The sequence below is a fragment of the Rhea americana genome, unplaced genomic scaffold (assembly GCF_003343005.1).
Source record: "Rhea americana isolate MKP2758 unplaced genomic scaffold, rheAme1 scaffold_14, whole genome shotgun sequence".
In the NCBI taxonomy this organism is placed as follows: domain Eukaryota; kingdom Metazoa; phylum Chordata; class Aves; order Rheiformes; family Rheidae; genus Rhea; species Rhea americana.
Window position 1 is genome coordinate 9250040 of NW_028185483.1, and position 20959 is coordinate 9270998.

General features: G+C 34.0%; 1 protein-coding gene across 1 annotated transcript in view; it reads right to left on the minus strand.

Moving 5' to 3' along the window:
• OPA1 (OPA1 mitochondrial dynamin like GTPase) overlaps positions 1 to 17604 on the minus strand; it is a 56879-nt gene extending 39275 nt beyond the window's left edge. The window contains exons 1-10 of the mRNA XM_085298674.1: positions 17525 to 17604; positions 17126 to 17222; positions 15784 to 15891; positions 14566 to 14619; positions 13855 to 13922; positions 8050 to 8160; positions 3329 to 3382; positions 2382 to 2486; positions 1267 to 1353; positions 169 to 282 (exon numbers count right to left, since the gene is read on the minus strand). Of these exons, the coding sequence (XP_085154800.1) occupies positions 169 to 282; positions 1267 to 1353; positions 2382 to 2486; positions 3329 to 3382; positions 8050 to 8160; positions 13855 to 13922; positions 14566 to 14619; positions 15784 to 15891; positions 17126 to 17201 (777 nt within the window). The 5' untranslated portion in view covers positions 17202 to 17222; positions 17525 to 17604. The remainder of the gene's footprint in view (positions 1 to 168; positions 283 to 1266; positions 1354 to 2381; positions 2487 to 3328; positions 3383 to 8049; positions 8161 to 13854; positions 13923 to 14565; positions 14620 to 15783; positions 15892 to 17125; positions 17223 to 17524) is intronic.
• Positions 17605 to 20959: the final 3355 nt, after the last annotated feature.

Sequence of the window (20959 nt, forward strand, 5' to 3'; positions counted from 1 at the left end):
TTATTCTTCCCTAGGTGCAGGACTCTGCACTTGCCCTTGTTGAACCTCACGAGGTTCCTCTCCATCCAGTTTTGTCATTGACTGCAACAACTCACTCGATTAGAGGCCATTTTACAACCAAACGTTCATACAGATTTCATTAAACAGAGATTATGATGCATTTGTTACCTTAACAGGGGAACGTGTCATCATCTCCCCAGAACCTCGAGGGAATATGCGAGCTTGGGCAATCATTTCTAATACACTGGTTTTTCCCGCACTTTGATCTCCAACAACTACCACCTTAAGTAAAAGTTTAAACAACCATTAGCTTTCAGCAAAACATTTTGGAAACTTGGATAAAAACTGATTAAAAAAATTCACTAATTCCTATCAATATAGGCTGCATTATGTTTGATAATAAAGGCTCTGCTTTAAATGCRAAATCCTTGGAGGAATGTTAATTTTAGTCATGCAAAAACTTTCACTTTTGCTTAAGCCAGTACAACCCAATCAGCAGCTAGGAGCCTGATCTGCCAGGATATCTGATGAAGAAGAGGAGTGCTTGTCATTCTCATGACTGACAGTTCTTCTCTGCTCCTGCCAACTCCTTTCAGCAACGTGAAACACTGAAGAGCGTACGGAAGCAGCATTTGCCAGAGAAACAGAGAACACTAAATTCTGATGAGTTGCTGTCATCACCCTATCTTCCTACATTCCTCTAGGTACTACAGGAGGCTGTGCACACAGGAAGCATTCCTCTCTCTCCCACATAAGAGAGTCTAGCCAAACCCCTTCTCAATTCCCCCTTCCAATGGCAGCACCACTGTGGGAAATGATTAGGGGGTACCTTACATTCTCAGCTCCACTTGTATACACTCTGAAAATCATACTCATTTCACAGTGCTGAGAATATTGAGGTGCCCTAACTCATACCATTTAAAAGCAAAGGCTGAGCACAACAGCAATATCTAGATCAAATTTTATCTGTGATTTGGGACCCACTCAGTGTACTTCCATGGGTTAGTCTTGTCACATCTGAAATAGAGGATATGTCTCAAGGAAAAATGCTGGAGTTACAAGAAAACAATCTAGCTCTGACTCTGAATTGTTCTGGAATATACCTAAATATTCTTTTCAATTACAAGACTGATCTTCCAGTAAAAATTACGACCAAGTTGCATTTCAAATGCATATGCCAGCACCAATAACTTGCTTTCACAACCTATCCTCTCCATAAAGCACTAATTTTTACTAAAAGTGCAAATACCTTGAATTCTTACTTACTCGAGGTAGATGATCTTGAGTGTTATAGCTGGCATCATAATCAGACAGGATATCAAGTACTTCAGAATACATATCAATCAAAGATTTCTAAAAAAAACAAAACAAAAACAAAGAAGGAACACTCCATTAATTGACAGAACAAAGACTGAATTTCAGAAGAAATCATCTATATGTTCTGTAAAAATGTGTTTGTTCTCTCCTAAGCATTTGAATTCTATGCTATATTACTGCAGCACARATCTCTGAACAAACTTCAATTTCCAACAAACAAAGTAAGCCTGTCTTCTGTGGACAAAAATGCTGCAGTTCTAAGTGCACCTTACTGAAAGAGCAGYGTACATATTTGCAAAGTGAGGGGTGTTACACAAAGCATAACAAAGCAAGAGCACTCAGACTTCACAGGTTCCAAGCTAGGAAGGTGAACTGAGTTCCTTCCATTAAACGTCCAGACTTAAGTTTCTGGCTGGCTCAACAGTACATATACAAAAGAGCACAAAACCATTAATCTCAGTCAGTAAAATAAGAAATGAACTCATTGTCTTCTAGTTTCTAGAGGAAGGAAGAAGATCCACAGTGATCAGCATCTGACATGCAAAGACAGACAGAAAATGTCCCATTTTTAGAGTGCTCACAATGTTGKCAAACAAAAGCAAAAACACACTTAGCCAGAACTCTCTGGATTTATACAGTGCCATTAAAACATGCTTTCCTAACTTCATAACTATATTCCTACCACTTTTAATAAGACACACTACAAGGTGTGAAGTTATTGGACTATGTGTATATAAAGAGCTGGAAGCATATTTATTATCAAATGCAGTGAAGCTACATCAGGGAGTCCAACCGATATTTCTTATCTACTTAAGCAATTTATTTAGTAAGAACTAGTAATCTCTCTGTGCTCTTCACCTGAAACTACTTTCAAAAGTCATGTAGTTCGAAAAACAGATTTGTAAGTGCCTTAAGTTTTTTTTAGCTAAGTAACATTTTAATATATAGACATGCTAAAACAAATGTTAGAAGTTCAAATACAAATTACCAAATAAAATTTAGAACAACATGATGAAATCCATGGTATAATTATATTTCTATGCTGATGTGTAACACATAAGTACCTTTAACTTCCTCTGATGAATTCCCTTGTCATCTCTTTGCAGTACCAATTTTCTTAATTCTTTGTTCTCCTTCTCTAATCGCTCCAGCATTCGTTGGTATTTGAGCTTCAAAATAGTGGTACAAATATACTATTGTAATTATGGAAATAACAGATCACACAAGCAAGTTCTTCCAATGAAAAGTACATTACCCTTCAGAAAAGTCTTTCAAAAATGCAAAAACCTGCATAATCACTGAAGTTTATTAAAAAACAAGGCAATAAAGAGAAGACTATTAGGAATTTTTTCTTCAACACCTTGACTTCAGAAGTTTTAATAAAACCACAAAGTTCAAACTCGAGGATGCACAAATCAATATTTAAACAAGCATCACTTTCAGAGAAGCTACAGATTTTCAGTCAGACAGAATTTAGTGTCATTAAGCAACCAGAGTTCTTCCTGCGAAACAAACTTATTTCCTTTCCGCAACAAAATGTGCCCATTAAACACACAAGATACCACAGTTGGATGTGTATATATAACACTTAAGTTGCAAAACAGAACTGTAAAACATTAGAAGTAAATTTAACATCCATTTTAAGTTGAAAAGTAGAATATCACAATTGCGCAGAGGCAAGACAACACTTCTGTCTTACTTTACCTTTCAGAGATACATAGTGTTGCAGGTGAGGAAAGTATTAAGAGAAAGAATGATTACACATTCGCCCTACTCTTACACTGGTCTCTTCTATGCTGTCAGTCACTGCTAGAGAAAGAATAATAGACAGCATGGACCTTTGGTCTGAGCCAACAYGGTTAGCTCTCTGTACTGATGAAGATTCAACAATAATTAAGAAAATCTTAATTTTCCTCAAATACCTTACATTTCAGGTTTATTTTTGTTTAGTAAATCTGAAGCTGATGTACACAAACTTCTACTTAAGACGCTCATAACTCAGAAAAGTCACCTGAGTGCGTAAAAGTTCTTCCTGAAGTTGGTCAATCTTCTCTTTGTCAGAAACCTACAAAGAAAAATAATCATGACTCCTGACACCTTTTAGTTTATCCACTGCAAGTAACCAAATCACAAACTCAAAGCTTCATTACACGTAAGAAAGCTGACTTTACATGCATCTTAAAGTAACTAAATTCTTCAGTTAACATTTGAGATTTAAAGCTGATGGAAAAGTTCCATTTGCAACAGGAGGATCTCATGAAGAAATTTCTAAGTCCCATTGCATGCAAATGCAAAGACTAACCATTCAAGACTTCATAATGGGAAAGTGGGTTTACGTTGAAGCAAAACTTTATTGAGTGCTCAAAGTTTTCTGGCCACTGGCTTACATGTAATTTAGCAGTCAGACAGGTTCTTGTACGTTCATATTTGGAATAAAAACAATCTTTATAGGATGCAATCACTAGAACACCTGTTKGCTATAAAAATTATTTTCAACTAAATCTTCACTATTTCTGGAAGTTGAGTGGATTCTTACTTCATATTTGTTTTTCAAACTGCAATCCTAAACACGCACGTTTAACTTCACAAATTGTAGTTAGTCAGGATAGTCTTGAAGGGTTATTTTACAATCATTTAGATGACATTAAAAACTGGAAAAAATTAGGAGACATTATAATAATTCAAAACATTTCAAATTTCAGGGCAGAAATACAAAGATCGGGCAATCAGAGACATTCTTAGTTAAGTATTAAAAAAATACATTCTTCAAGAAGATGTAATAAAAACAGAGATGTTCAAAACAACCCATATTTAATAACACAAGGACAAAAGCATGAATGGTGCAATACAAATTCTTATCAGATAAATACTTATAAGCAACATAAACCTAATGACTGACRGAAAATATTAATTTACAAAAATGATAATCAAAACAATTACGAAAAAGAATGATACAGGTAAAAATCTCAAATTGAAAATAAAGGTTATGTAACACTTGCATCTCAGATTAGGTTCACATCAGAAAGAGCACATCATTTAACATGCAGAGAATAATGATCATTTAGAAGTCACAAATCGATTTAGTTACTTTAATTGCACACGTTACAGATTAAAAAAATCACATGCACAGCAATTGACATTAAGATACTAAATTGTAATACAAAGGTTCGTGTATGCACCTTGCAGCAGGCAATCCCAGCTGACAGTCCCATCTATGTCCCTATGTCCAATTATATTATCAGATTCCTTTAGACAGCAAAGGAGAGGTGCTGCAAATTTATTTCCTTATCACTTCTGCTAATTRGTTCAGTGATAGCAAGAGTGAATTATAGACAGGATGAGCTTATCACACAAACAACTTGATGCTTGCAGCAACAATATGGTATACGCAAATAATCTTTTACAAATACACACACTTTAAACATCTTGGAGACATATGGGGAAAATAAAAATAGGCAAAGAAAATGGTGAAGTATGGGAATTAGAAAAAACAAGAAACTACAGGGAAGAAAAGGAAAACAAAGTGTTTCCATGCAGTGTAGGTTCTCAAAGCAGCTAACATTTTTCCACTCTTTGCTCTTAAGCAAACTATTCCTGAAAATATTTCTGGAGCCTTGATGCATCTCTGAAGTAGGTATAGACAGATGGGCTCTAACTGCTCTCATGTGCACTTGTCTTAYGTGTAGTGCACTAATATTAAATACAGCAAACAAAAATACTGCACTCAGATACATGTTGCATGGTCTGCAGGAAAAAATTACCTAGTACTACACAGTAATTCTAACAAGGACAATTAGGTATGTTATGTCAGATATAATGAACATCTCTAGAATGATGTATATGCTTCAGCATTTGGTTCGAGTGTGCTTTGAACACTCAGTTGCAGTTAGCATACTGAGTATTTGAAGTATATAGTTCATAACATCGCTAAACATTTTTCAGCCAATAAAAGCTACAACTACCATAACATTATGAAGTATTAATAGTCATACATGCCTAATCTATGATTCCCATTCATTAGAAAACACATCAACTATTACATATATGTGTATACATACTTATCAATTTATTTGCTTGACCCAATTCAATGTTTTGTATGTCCAGTGTATTCCTTCTTTTYCCAATGCCACCATAACAATTATGAAGAAAAAACCATAGGGCAAATTTAAATCAAGTGATACCTATTTACTAAGAATATTAAAAGCATTCATTGTATTCTTTTATAGAGATACTAATTTTGTACAGCAATTGCTTTCCAGCAACCTTTGTCGCACATTGTATAAAATAAATGCTTCTGAAAATCAGGTACTTTTGAAACCATATTTACCATATTTGCTAGCCAGAGAATAATTCAAAATTGAACATCCGCTGAAGTAGCAAATGATTTCCAGAAGCAGCCATGCGAATTCCTGCTAAGTATTTACCAACAGGCTGACAAAAAAAAAATATTTATTTAATACTGTCTCATGATTGTAAGTGAGAAGTGTTACTGGTATATCTCATTACTATTCAATCTACAACTGAAATAAGATTTAATATTGAAGAATTAAATTAAAATGGAAAACTTAAGTAAATCAGGTAATAAGAATTTAAAGAATAGCAATGAAATGATCATGCTCTCTAGTAGGCAGGCAGGCAAGTGAATTAGGCTACAAATAAACAAAGCTAATTATGGGGGCATAAATGAATTCAACATAATTCATGCCAAAAGGGCAGGAAATGATTTATTTCAATGACAGTAAYAATTTATTTTTTCAAGGGAAAATATAGATCAATGATTGGAATCTTTAAGTTATATCCTCATGTCAAGGTGCTAAAGAAAATTGTTTACCATATCTTTCAATTTGTTTCAAGCAAAAAGATTAGTGTGACAAACAAGACATATTCCTTTTCATTAGGCATATATACCAAACAGCACACTTGAAAGTTAAATTAGAGATTTTATATGCAAGGTTCTCAACACTGAATACCTGCCATTGTAGGACAGGAGAGCATTTACAGGGACAGCCCTTAAACTTATTCTACAATTCCCAAGCCATAAAATTATTTGCAAGAAAGTGATAACAAGGTAGAACTTCCAAAAGATTAGATATAATATCAAGTCCACCTTTTCTTTTCTAATGCCTTTTAGTATGTAGACACATTTTTAAGTGATCAAATACTGTATTGTTTTTCAGTAATTTTTACATGTTTATATACTTATCATAACCTTCAAGCTACAATTCTAAACCCCAGCTTCTCAATACACAGTATACGAACTGAAAAAGCCTGAAGGAGTTACCCTCAACAATAAAAGAGTAAGAACATTTGTACCACTGAAGATACCTAGGCTTTTCTTGTAAAGTGCTCAACTGAAAGGGAATTAAAAGATCTCTCCCCCCTACTTTTATATGACACCATTTGAGATAAAATGCATCTCAAAAGATTGTATTTCCATAATATTTCATTATTCAGTGCTTAGATTCACCACTGAGGACAAAATAACATTYGGTGGCAGTTTCAGGTTTCCAATAACATTTATATCTCTTAATGCCTTATTTCCCTCACTTAGAATCATAGAATTGGTAAGGTTGGAAGKGACTTCTGGAGATCATCTAGTCCAATCCTCAAACAAGTGGCCTGTACGGGGATAGAACCTCCATGAGCTAAACCTAACCTCCAAATGCATCAGTGTTATTTTAAATCTAGAGAAGATATTAGCTAAATAAATTTAGAAAGTGAAAAAAAGATTGCCTTTTGTTATTTTTTTTATCATCATTGTTAAAGGAAGAGTATTAGTTTAGAGTAATCAAGGGTTATAATTCTAAATCACGGCAAGTCAGTAAAATACTTGAATTTAATATGATATTCAGTTTCAAAGAACAAAGTGATTTCCTCAGACACTCTACTAAAAAAGAATGGTAATGCAGCACTGTATCTAAAAGTTTAATTCACATATACTGTGATCCTCTTTCTGTGGAATATATCTTCAGATGCACAAAAGATATAGTTCTGTATCCACTGTTCAAATCTAAAACTATTCAAAAACATGAGGAAACAGAAAGATTTTTTTAGGAACAGAAAAAAACTAGCAAAGAAGCTTCCCAATTTAGGAAGCATTTCCAATTCATCTCATTTGCTACATTTTGAGCAAAAAGATTAGAGCTTAAATTAAGTAAAATCATGTGCAACAGTCATACTGTATCGAGATAAACTGTGCTTTACAGTAGATGAAGTACTAGAGTAGATGAAAACATCCTTGACGTATATATTGCAGAGATTGCTACTAACTGCAATATTCAAATGCCTGTGCAATACTGCTTCTAAGAAGCTGCTGCCATTATCAGATTGGTTACAGTAGAAAGTAGAAAAAAATGTTCCCAGAGAAATATTGCCTGTGAATACCTATATTCTTACAAGACATTGCTGCATGAAGCAGTAGAGAAACTTGTATGGCTATTCAAATATTTTCCTTAAATCCATTTTTAATATAAGAACTATAAATATTTTTATAGAGGTAGAGAACATACAATTTCAGAAAGAGTTACACAAAGAACTTTCCCTGCTTTTAACACTATGCTTTAAATGCAATTAGGTTAAACTGAAACAGGACTATATACTTGTAGTAAAGTTGGCTGTAATAATTGTTTGGGCCCACAATTTCATTAAAGTTAGACTCTCCTAGCTCAAATGCAGGAGGCTGAAGTGTTTGATTAGTGTGAATATAGCAAATATTGTCCCTTAAGCCATCACCTTTCGCTTCTGCTGGGAAGAGCCCGTGTTATATTGGCCAGCAGCTCTGCGTGCTTCTTCTTCATGTTGCTGGATTTGTTGTTGTAACAGAATGAGTTCACCAAGCAGGCCCTGCCATGAGTTTATAATAAAAAGGAGAGGAAAAATTTGTGGTGTAAGGAGAACAAAGTTAAACCAAAGGGCATGACAAAGACAGACGAAAAACAGGAATGAATGGGTCAGTTCAAACGAAATGGAAATTTCATTTGCAAGATCTCTTGCTAGCTAGCTGGGACTGGATATAGCTAGCAAAACCATGCATTTTGCAAATCCAGGTAGAATAGAACATTTAGCTACTATAAACATTTAGCTACATTTTATAATAAAATTCAACTTTAATTCAGCATTTAAATTTAAAAAAAAAAAACAACTACTCTGTCTTTAAGATATTCTAAAAGGATTCAGCATTCCCATTTTAATTATTCATACCAAAAATTCTTCAGTATCAGTTATTTTTCACAACTTAACCATGCAAGTATTTCAACATTATATTTTTAATATGCTACACAAATTTGTGCACAACAGGCAATAGGATTGACTGTGTTGGTAACATGCAAGTTCTTATTTTGTTCTTGCTGTCAGCAACACAATGTTCTTTGTCCTGCTACTTAAGCTTCAAGCTAGGAAAAGTAAAACAGTTTCTGAAGCAAATAAAATCTCTTGCTCAGTTATAGCACACTGCAGTTTAAATTATTCCTSTCATAATTCTTCCTGATCTCTTAAAAATCCCTGAAACTCAATGTTTATTTGTTTACTCATTGAGCATTTCTGTGAAGCTTAGTTTTCTTCTTTTCTCCTTCCATACCAAATAATCTTGCAACAGTAAGTTGTCTTTCAAAAAGTCCATGCTGATTCAGAGATGCTATGACAGCTTTCACTGGAACTTTATTTACAACTTATTCCAGAGAACACAGATAGAAGTATTAATGAGTTATTTAAATAAAGTCAGTTTAAAAATACTGTATTTTCTTCTACGAAAACATTCAATAAAAGATTTAAAAACATGTATCAAAGGAATCAAAACAAATCCTGAAATAGAACTTTTATGTAAAGTATTCAAGATGTCTACAATCAAATTATGTATTTGTTACAAAAAAMCACACACATAGGCATGTACACTTAAGGATAAACCACATAAGAGAGAATAGGTAAAAGCAGAAAGACACAATCAAATGACCAAATTCAAACATTTGTGTTAACAGTGATTTGTATAGTATTGCAAGAACAGAAAAATCTTCAAATTTGTATTTTATTGAAGTACTTTAGGTATTAACTAATATTTACATTGCTGGACTAGAAAACACCTTAGAATTATGTCAAAAAAGAGGCAAAATACAAGGCACTAGCCATGTAGTTTCATTTCCATACAACAAGAAAGTGAAACACCCCCTGGCTGCACTAAACTACTACAAGAATTTTACAGGTATTTTACCAGTTGACAAATGAAGTTCTCCATGTGATCTGATAGATCCTCTTTAAAAAATTATGCTATGAGACAGATATGGGGGTGTGTGATGGGGAACAAAATCTGCCATAAAGACCTTTTAGTATTTAAGAGGCATTATAAAAATAAAAATAAAACATAAAGCAATTACTTTCAATTGGATATCTGCTCCAAATATCTTTTTCCATAGTGAAGTACAAAAAAACTTCTAGAAATAAAATTAACCCATCTAAATAAAACATTCAAATTAAAAAATAYATATATAATTCTGAGGTTGATTTTCACAACATTCTCCTCCTCTTTGTGCATATCAGTCAACAATGTTATTTCTTTCACTTTTCTATTTTCTTATTCTATCAATTACAATTAAGAAAGCCCWACAATCTTGAATAGCATAAAACAGCACATACAACATCTACACTGGTATAAACCAGAGCACAAAGAAGAATGGTTACCTCTGTGTCAGTGGACATTACCACTGTTTCCTCCCCTGTCATACCAACCATTCCAGTGTAAAATTTGTATTTAYTTTAAAGAATTTTATCTAGGCAAAAAAAAGCAATGCTGGTCAATGGGGTCTAAAATTGTCTATAATCGTATTCCCATTATCAAAGAAACAATATAAGGGAAAATAACACTAGCTGACAGACTTGCAGAGTAACAAACTCGGGAAAGACAACAAGAGAATCTAGATGCATGATAAGACCAAATAAGTCAAAACTAGTGCCTACACTCTGCCTATACTTTTTTCAAATCAAAATGACACAGACATTATTTTACATTAAGTGTTAATATATCGCAGTTCAGCTGAGTATAACTATCTGCTAAGAGTTCTTCATGAGTACAGCATTTATGTTCCAACTAAGGCYCAGTTGTTACTTGGATCTTTAACTTGTCTCCTTTCACTAACTCCCACTGATTTCAGTGAGACCTTTCAAAAGAAAAGTTAAGCCACAGGAAAGCCCTGCAGGAAAAAGAATTAAATTCTGAAGAAGGAAAAGAGGTGAAAACCATGATGAAGGTATTTACTCAAAATATTTAGCRTGAAAATCTTCCATATTAAGTTGAGAACATATGTGTGCAGTGAAGARGAGCAAAGAGGAAATTAAAGGAATTTTGTTGCCTACCTCATACAAAAGAATAAAACAAATAACATTAAAAAATGATTAAAAAGCCTGTTGTGACAGACAATCWGTTGGCTAAACACAGATTACACATATATTGAAAACACCTTAGAATTTGACAAGCAGGAATTTACAAGGATATGAGCACCAATTTTTTGTGTTGTGTATGTTCTGGAAGGCTACTTACATTACTGAAATAAGCTACACCTGATGGCTATAACTTCCTTACACCGAGGTACTACTGTCCACACTTCAGATGTCTTAACTTGGMGCAGAAAATGTTTTCTTAATGTTTTTTAAGAGCCATTCATTTGTTAATGTRATTAGCTCAACCCTTTTTAATTCACCTACAAATTACATCAGCATGTAGTTTTTTATTTTTCCTTTCAATGCATGTCACTCCAGAACTACTTCTGGAATATTCCATTACTATTCTCAAGCTAACTTTTTTTTTGTATTTGTGTGGACACAAAATTCAGGCAAGACCGTGTAGACCTTTTATATTATGTAAATTACAAAATAAGTATTTTAAATAGAACCCTTCAGTTTGGAACCGAAGCTGCTTGAGAAGGACTTAACGGATTACTAACCGAGGACTGAAGCTAAAAGGARTAACAAAGAYTGTAGAGTTTCCGTTATTTTCCTGCCCATTTGGACACCAGTCAAGCAAGGTGCAGGGAAATAATTAGTAGGGAGTCTGCCCTAAAGAACTTATTAATTGCCAGCAACTTATCAATACAAAAAAGAAAGTTACAAGAATTTAGAACACAAATAGGTCATGAGTTTTCTGAAAGTTGCAACAGATGCTAGACAGACTATTTCATAGAACTGGAACATAATAGTACAGCATTATTTTCAGGTCTATCTGAACTGCTGCTTAAAGAGCAGAACTGTTACCTGAGTCAAGTGGTATGCGGTATTCCTTATCAAAGCCTCTTTTTCCTTCTCCATCAGTTGGCTACTGAAGAACTGCAGTTCCTGTATACTGTTTACTGCAGGTGACCCTCTGCTGGCTGATGAAGGCAGTTTAAGTATTGCCAAATCCTTAAGAGTGGATCAGGTTTCCCCACCCAACTTTGATACTTTGATATTTTATCAAAGCATCAAAGGCACAGAAAGGTTTGTACTGTCAGTTTTGAATAACACATACAGAACTATTTATTTACCTATCTTTTACATCTCAAATCAATTATTGAATCACATTTTCACACCCACTTCATCATGGCTATAACAACTACAAGTTTTCTTTAAAACTAGGCTAAGCTACAGAAACTGCTTGCCATAAGAGGGAGCTGAAATTCTTTAGAAAGATTTTCTTGAAGATCACTAAACAATTTAAAGCAATTTTCTAAGAAGTAAAAACTGCSATTTCAGTAACAGTTTGAACTAGTCCCACAGTACAAAACATATACAATATGATAAAAAATTTTACTAAATTATAGCTCTATAATCCTCTTAKCTTTCTCTAAAAAGAAAATTTCTTATTTAATCCAAGCAGAAACTRACCTAAACCCCATTTATTTAATTACTTATCTGAACACTGCTGTAATTAATCATTGCTGACTCATCCTACATAAAGYTTTTAGAGCCTCATCTTAGGACAATGTTCAGTAACAATTCTACAAGCATTCTTCCAAATGAGAAATTCTTAAATCTTTATTCAGTTATTAATCTTTTCACAAAGAAAACAGGCTCATCAGCCATCAGATATACTTAATATCAAGCTATAGCATTTTATTCATTCATACAATCACAATTCTTAAACTAGTATTGATTGGAAGTGGAAAGCATTTTATGAAGAAAGGCGATCTAATCCACTGTCTAGAAAACAAATAATCTTGCTTTCCAGTAAACCAAGTGATTATTTTATGTTAGGTATACATAAGTGCCTTGTTTGAAATATGACCACAAAAACTGAACATATTGACTAGTAAAACACCACTTCGAAGGCGTAACACGCTGGATGTATTTGAATAATAAAAATTATTCAGATCAAGTTTTTGTAAATCATATTGCTTTAGTACGGGCTGATATTTCCTCTTTCAGCCAAAGTTCTGCTGGCAAAATTAAAATGCAGTGGTCACTGCATTTGAAAAAAACAGAATAGTATTAATGATATTAGTGGTGCTCAGCACAAAACTGAGCTAATTTAGCTACCAAAAACAATAAATTAAGRAAACCATTCTTCAAAAATCAATAGTATTTTTTAAACAGTGAAATCTGTGTTAAGCCATCAATCAAGAAACAACAGCACTTTATATATATATATGTATACACACATATATATATGTATATATAAACATACACACACASAGCTTACTGACAAGAGGGTAACAGAAAGCTGTATTTATTTCTAATGAAGAAATCTGTCACTGTTTCAAAGGGAAGAACTGAGTATAAAAAGTGGTGTTTGTACAGGTTTCACTACACATTCACATGCAGAATTAACACAGAACAAATGCATACATGCCTGCACATGTAGAAATGTCTTTCATGTAAAAGCCTCGTTTACAGTTCAGCAAATGCTAGGAAGTTTTCAGTTGCAAAAATAAATACAATATAAATTCCCTACTATGTATCGCTGCTGTTAATTTGTTTAGAAATTTTTTAAATGTACACAGGCAAAATGAAAAGTCTTATASCGTAAGTAAAAGTTGCAATTTAGCAATTTAATAAAGAACTGCTATTCATGAGCAAAAAAATTAAACTTAATTTCTTTACTGAAATGAAAAAAATGGTAAGCCTATTAGTTATCAAAATACAGTAAAATTGTTTCCAGAAAATATTAGAAAAAAGTTTTAAAGATTTTTCTAAATAAAGAAAGTAAAAGGACAGACTGCTTTAAGAAATACAAGCTTTTTACTAGGCAAACATTCAGAAATAAGAATCACAAGCTTGAAAGTGCCAATGGAAAGCAGGTTACAAGTGGAAAAGCTTCAAAATAACTATAAAAGCCTAAACAAACATCAGTAACAAGCTCTAAGCTCAAGTGCCACAAGGAACATGCCTTGGAAAATTACAAACGCACACAGAATACTGAAAATGACACATTCATTACAATCCAAGTTCCTGAGGATATAATTTTGAAAGATTTTTTTACAACCGCCTTGTATCCCCAAAATCTCATTAYTGAAACACTTTTCAACAAAAAATGCCTGATGGTCAAGATACTTYTATCTTTGAAAGAGAATAATTTACCTTCTTGTACTGTTTGTCATTTTCATATCCCTGGTCTGTAGCTCTGAATGCTGTTTCTCCTGAAGAACCTAGGACATAATTACAGAAACTCATTAGAGCATCCAAAAYGCACTCAAAAATTTTCAAACTACAACTAATCAATTTAAAATAMGAGTTTCAGCTCTTAAGTATTATAACATCAGTAATCTTTGAAGTTGCAATTAACCCAAAGAAATTTACCATACGTAAAGAAATTGAAAAAGAAATTCAGTTTAAAACTCCTCTGAAAAATTAGTAAGTGAGTCACAAAGTAGATTGGTTAAGTTATTATAAAACTGAATAGGCAACTTCAGCTAGACTATCCAAGTTCTGACATCATTTCTTTAAGTAAATACATTTTGTTAGATATCAGATTATAGTACTAATTTCATTTTGTAATGAGAAAAAGAATACTCTTTCCTACTGTAAGGCCATAGGTTTCCAAGCAAGCTTCTGAAAAATCTCTGAAATAAAAGCCATCTGCTAAGGACTGTGGCAGAGAAATATCAACTATTCGTTTTCACAGTGGGATCTCTGTATTTTTAGAGCAATTGGACGATATTTCTAATTCAATATTAAATTGTTGTAAATAGTTCTGTTYACAATGCTATTCACGCCGCCTTAGTACATCAGTGTTCTAAGAATTTGCTTTAAATAGGCAGGTTAAGGGCAGTAAAAAGGGCTTTTACACACCTAACAACAGAAGCAGATCAGAAGCTCCTATGACTTCACTAACCAAATTGTAACCTGTGAAAAATCAGCAGAAGAGGGGAAATAAAAATTATAAATACAAAACAAAATGCAAAACAAAGATGAGGGAGCTTTCTCTCATTTGGAAGACTACACAACCATAAATGGCAACTATGCCCATGTGAGTATGATAAATTCCATTACAATAGGTAACATCCCAGTAAATAATACACTACAATTTTAAACAGCCAAAATACATAGGAGATTGTCATCAACTGCTCACTGTTCAACTTGATCCCTATTTAGTGCTTTCTGACTCTCTAATAAGGTGGAAAAAAAATAGTCTCATAAACACACTTAGAACAACAGCTATCATACCTCATGGACATAATCTTTCATGAATACAAACTTATGTGGATTTGTAATTATTTACATACATTAGGAAGGATCTTTCACTCTATTACAAGAATGACTGAGTGAAATTTTGAGCTGTGCTACAAAATAAGTAAGATATGAAGATCAAAACAATTTCTAGTTTTCAAAAAGAACTCTAGTGATCAGGAATCTATTATTTAAATCTCCTAAAATTTGAAAAACACTTTGCCTATTAATATGTGGACACACTGAATTGACAATATATCCCACTGTTTTTTTCTGGAGCATTTAGAACTCCTACACATTCCTTTGGTCTGCTGTCTCAGAAATGCAGTCCCTACCTAAGCCAGAACTTCCAGTAGGTCCTTCTGTAGCTGCATCCAAATGGAAAATATTACTCAACCCCAAAGAATATCTTAGTTACAGATCTCTTATTTCACATGCTTTCAACRTTAAGAACCATATTCTTTAATAATCCAACTCTGTCCTCCTGTAGTAGCTATGGTACTTTAGTGTTCAGTGCCAATCTCATCTTCTTCAAACTCCAGCTGGAGACTTCCAGCTCTCTGAAACAATCTAGCTTTCAATCTACTTGTTTAGAGTTGAATAAGAATTCTGGTTTTCTATTCATTACACATTTTGGTTTTCAGTGCTTGCTACTAGAATTCTTGCTTTTAAAAATACATTACACTTACCTGTGTCCAAAACATTTTCAGATGAGCTACTCAATGAAAGGCATGCATTTTCAGGATCCTCTTTCTTTTAGGTCTAAACACGTATCTGTGACCTTATCTTGTAATAATATACCTTTTCAAAATTAAAACTAAGCTGAAAAATTGTTCTCACCAGGAGAAAAAAATCCTTTCAGTGAAGTGAAGCTCTCTCCAATCTTGTCAAAGTCAGGCAGAAGTTTGGCAAGGTCATCTGCATCAGGAAGGGCTTTGATAAGTTTATCTAGGAAAACAGGGTAAGAACTAATGAGTATTTTTTCTTTTCTTTTCTTTTTTTTTTTTGAGAGCTTAGGCTCTCAAATTTATTAAGTGTTTCAATATATGGCTTTTGGGGGTTCTGTTATAAAAAATTTAAAAGTTCCTTTCTGGGTGCACCTCCCCCCGACACACACATTCTCTTACTGTTGGGAAACATTAYCATATCTGAAAAATGGACTGCTTTTCTAGACTTTGAACTTCTTGCTAGCTTAGCTGCCTTATGTACTTWAAAATTCTGTAAAACTTTTTGCTACTTTTCACCATGTTTCATACATTACTTTTCCATCTACTTAGGAAATGGTGTTTCTGATTTACAAGACACTGTAACTGTGGCCACTTTGCACAAGTTTTAGGGAAAACTACTTTTCCAATTTCATATATAAGCCAATATTGTAATTCTTTAGAAAATCATACTAGTTTTACAGCACTACAAAAATGCACATTCACTAACAATACAAACAAGAAAACATTTGTATCACTCTCTACATTTATCTATATACCACTCATACATATAGTGAAGCCTTCAAAAATATTTTTTAAAAATCACCTTAATATCCTGCATATATAAGAAGTAACTGCATGTTTGTTTCTTTATATTTCTATCCTTCATCAGAGAATATGTGCTAGAAAACTACTGTAACCAGAAGATTCAGGAAAATTAAATTTCACATTCTCTGTTTCTTTATTCTGTGTCTTCAAGATAATGTTGTAGTCAGGTAGCTTCGCTATTTCTTGTGCATTTTCAGTTAGATCTGTTAATTTTACATATCTTTTTCTTATCTATTTATATTTTTTTCCTTATAGGAGTCACTCACATAGAAAGAAAGAATTTTGTACATACTTCTACCAAAATCTGCCAAAAACGTAAGTTCCCCATTCATGCTGAAAGTCTCCTCTGAATATGTYAGAAAGTTCATGTCTGAATGGATTTAATACATTCAATCTAGACATAAAGTGGGATTGAATACATTCTCAAGTTACAGGATAGATTATGGAATRTCAATACTAAATGACGCTTAATTTCTTCCTGTAAAAACATTGGTACAAATACCTTGGAAAATACAACCCAAACCCTTTAACAATTCAAGTTCACTCAAATTGAGCTATAAAAATATCACTCCATTAGAGAGACACATTGGGATCCTATGTCCTATATGCTAATCTTTAGCTACAGAGTAACACTTTAGCTTTTGTGATACCTAAGTCAATATGTTCATCAAGCTCCCAAATGAAGTCAGGAACAATCCACTTATATTCATCGAGATCAGGCATCATGTCCTTCCACTGATCGTACGTCTAATACGAAAAGGGGGAAAAAAAGTAGCAGAAATAGAAGAAATGAACATAGATAAGCATATGAAAACATCTACTGAAAATAATATATCCATTAGTATAAAACATACTAACCCACCACCTTTTAGATAAGAACCATACTACTTAGGTCCTTTTAAATCTATTCTAGTTCTCTAAACAATGTGTTTCGTTTTCACTCACCTCAAACTCTTACTGTCATTAGTTAACCRAACAATGACTCCAAAAATACTGTTCTGAAATGCCCCAAAACCAAAATGCATATAGTAGCCTCCACAGATAAATACCTTCTTAGCTGTATAACCACCGCCTATAGCAGATCCTAATATAAGATAGCGAAGTCTGAGAAGCCTTGAAGCTAGTCTAGCTAGCCAAAAGTTCCTGCGGGACTGGAATCCGTATTTTACATACAAAAGTTTTGTTTTCCTTATAGGAAGATGATTAAGAGAAGAGAACAGCTGAACAGATATCCTTAGTAGAGGTCTTTGAAATTTTGAACTTGGATAGCAGGGGCGATGTATACTTCGGGAAACGAGATGAAAGTTTTGAAACGATGATTTTCTTTTTATTCCATAGCTGCTATTTGATAGACTCCGGCAGATGACACTAAGAAAAAGAAATAAAAACTCCATGTGACAGATTCCTCAACACACCGTTGACTCAATAACCTCTTTAGAAGCATTTCACATTACTTTAGCTAGTTACAGGTAAATTAGAGCATCATTCTAAATGTACAATTTCAGCTGTTATTGCCATGCTATACGAAAAAAAAAGAAAAAAGCTGCAACAGCATTAACAGATATACAATATGCAGTGATCACAGAAAAAAAAACTTAAATACCATTTACTAAGTYTGTTGTTCAGTGAATTTAATTTTCACACTGAATTAAGGCAAATTAAATGTTTGTTGTAAAATACATTTGAAGTAAATAGGGGCCTAAAGTCCACAGAAGACTATGATTGACTTGCAATGTAAAAAAAAGAAAACAAAAACAACAACAAAAAACTTTCATTTAACTTGTTACACAAAACTAACTTATAGAGAACACTAAGTTTGCAGAAGACTTTCTAACTTCAAAAAACAATATAGACATGAAATTTCCTTTTGCAAAATACAATGATACTCTCCTTTGGAGCCAAAGAAACTAGATGGTATCTTTCAGTTTGTTTCACTCTTACTTTCTGTGGTTCTAAGATCACAGTATTATTGTTTTGTCTTAGGTCATGCTTAGACAAAATTACTTCTGGATGTGGCTACACCATGGTTGATGAAGATTCAACAGACTAACTCAGATTTATGCAAGATGGAAAAYTTCAGCCTGAACAATTTGTGTTGGGCAAAATAAAAACAAGGTTCAACCATGAAAAGCACATGTCAAACACAGGAATTTTGCCAATGCTGCCCATAATAAAACACGCCTATAAGCTGGAATAAAGCTACTTGTATACTTTCGCTTACTACTATAAGCATGCCTTGATATTTTGCAGTAGCTGTGCTAGTCTAGAGAAAAATCAAGAGATCTGGAAAAAGTGATTTCTTCCATACCAGTCCYTTTCACCATTTCAGAGTGATAATATTAAATCTTTCACAGAATGCAAAATATGACTGAAATTACAGTTAGTGAAATTAATGCTTATTTCTTGATTTTTTGTTTCAGGATTTTGAACATTATCGAGGTTTTTACTTACAAATGRGAAAAATACAAAAGATGGAAGTGCTTCATACCATTGATAATAATTTTAAATGATTTAGGATTATGAGGYGAATAAAGACATCTTAAACAAAATACATAAATGAGCTATATGAAATGGAAAATATTAAACCATTTTCTAACAACAGACTCCATAATCCGCATACTTCTTTGCCTTGAGATTTTCTGCATATTCGAGGGAGCTGAATACATGACATTCTCTTTCACAGGTRTATTCCTGTATGCCCAAACAACTGGAAAACCTTGTTATAATGTGCTTTTGATGCAGAAATTAAACTTTTATAGATGAAAGATAAGTTAAGTATCAGAATTATGTGAATTGAGACATTTTCCTCTCTTAAAAGGCCACTCTAGCAATGTCTATTAAATAAAAATTGCCRTTAGGGTAATGGAATGTTTGAAAGACGGTAACTCCACAGCTTGTTGTCATGAAACTCCTCTTTCATAAAAGACAGTTTGATCTTGAAATTTATCTTTTGTTACTATTTTTTTTTAAATGTTGTTTAGGAGTCTGTGCTTCTGCAATAAAAGCTTAGTATCTAGCAAGAGCACAATAAGCAGTTGTAGGCTAATCCCTTCCAGCACCTCTCTAACAAGAGAGAAAAATYAAATCACAGATAATACCAATAAGAAGTGGCTACATAACAACAACAACAACAAAGAGTGCTTCCACACTAGAAATGGTTCAATTTCTTCTTTTTAAGCCATTTTTTTTTTATAAGAGTTGTGGTAAGCTCATAAGAAGCAGACAATTATGCCATACTTCTTTTGTTTTGGCTGGCACTGTCATTACATAGATATTTAGTCCTTTTAACAGGAGTCAAGTGGTAGTATATACTACAACAGCTATTTTTCATTATTAGTCTTTACCTAGATTGAAGGAAYTGCTTTTAATTTTATCTAATTTCCTTGTCTATGATTGTTACAAAAGACACTATGTTTTAAAAGAACATTCATTCTGCACAATTAATTTGACTACAGAGTTGAGTTCCATCCCAAACCATTYGGGTCAGAACTTGATCAACAACTGTATTGCCTTTTGAATGATATCTCACACATCAAAYCCCAAATGCTTTAACTGCACATCTATTCCATCATTGTACTAAAATTTTATTTCCTCCTTCCCTTTCTTCTCCCGCTGCCATAAACCACAGATGAAAGCTGACAAAAGAATCATATTAAGATCTTCATTGAAAAGTGTTGTTAGATGGAAAATGGAACCAAAATGATGATATTAAACAAAGTGTTTCAGCAGCCCTGAGCCTTTAGAAAGCTGCTTTTAACAAAACAAATTCAGCTCTCTGGGCCCAACTAGCTCTGCCATTGGAATCTGCTTGATTACAAGCCAGCAACCAGACTACTCTGGCATTACACAGAGATTACAGACCACTTTTTCCTATCTTTCCARGTATCTATTACTGTGATATCCATACACTCCATCTGGAAGTCATAATGCCTACATTTGATGCATATTACTCCATCTTTAAAGTTAAAAAATAAATCTCACCTCAGCTAGGACAAAGTTTCTGTAAAGCTCAGCTTTATACATCTTTAAAAGCTATGACTGCAAAACAATATTTGAAATGTAACCAAACAAAGAGTCATTGTAGCATTTTCTCTGTCAGTATTAGACAGCATTTATATTTCTACTACTGCCCCCCAAAATTCAGAGAAACGGTGCAAGATTAGACGACGCAGTTTCACAGCTCGCGCAGGGAATTACTTTTCGATAGTTTCCTGCATAACACGAGTGTAAGGCAGAGGCTTGCGGAGGCGGCGGGCACCGAGGCCGCCGGCACTCGCCAGGGCAGCGACGCGGGAGGCGGCGGCTCCTCTCCCCCTCCCAGCGCCCGCAGCGGGGCGGGGACCGGGGAAAGGGGATCTCCCGTCCCGGCGGCAGCGGCTCCCTCGGGGCCCCCCCGCGGCCGCCGCCGGCCCGCAGCGCGGCTCCCGCCGGGGAGCCCCTTCCCGCCGCCGCCACAGAGGCCCGCGCCGCGCCTAGAAACGGCG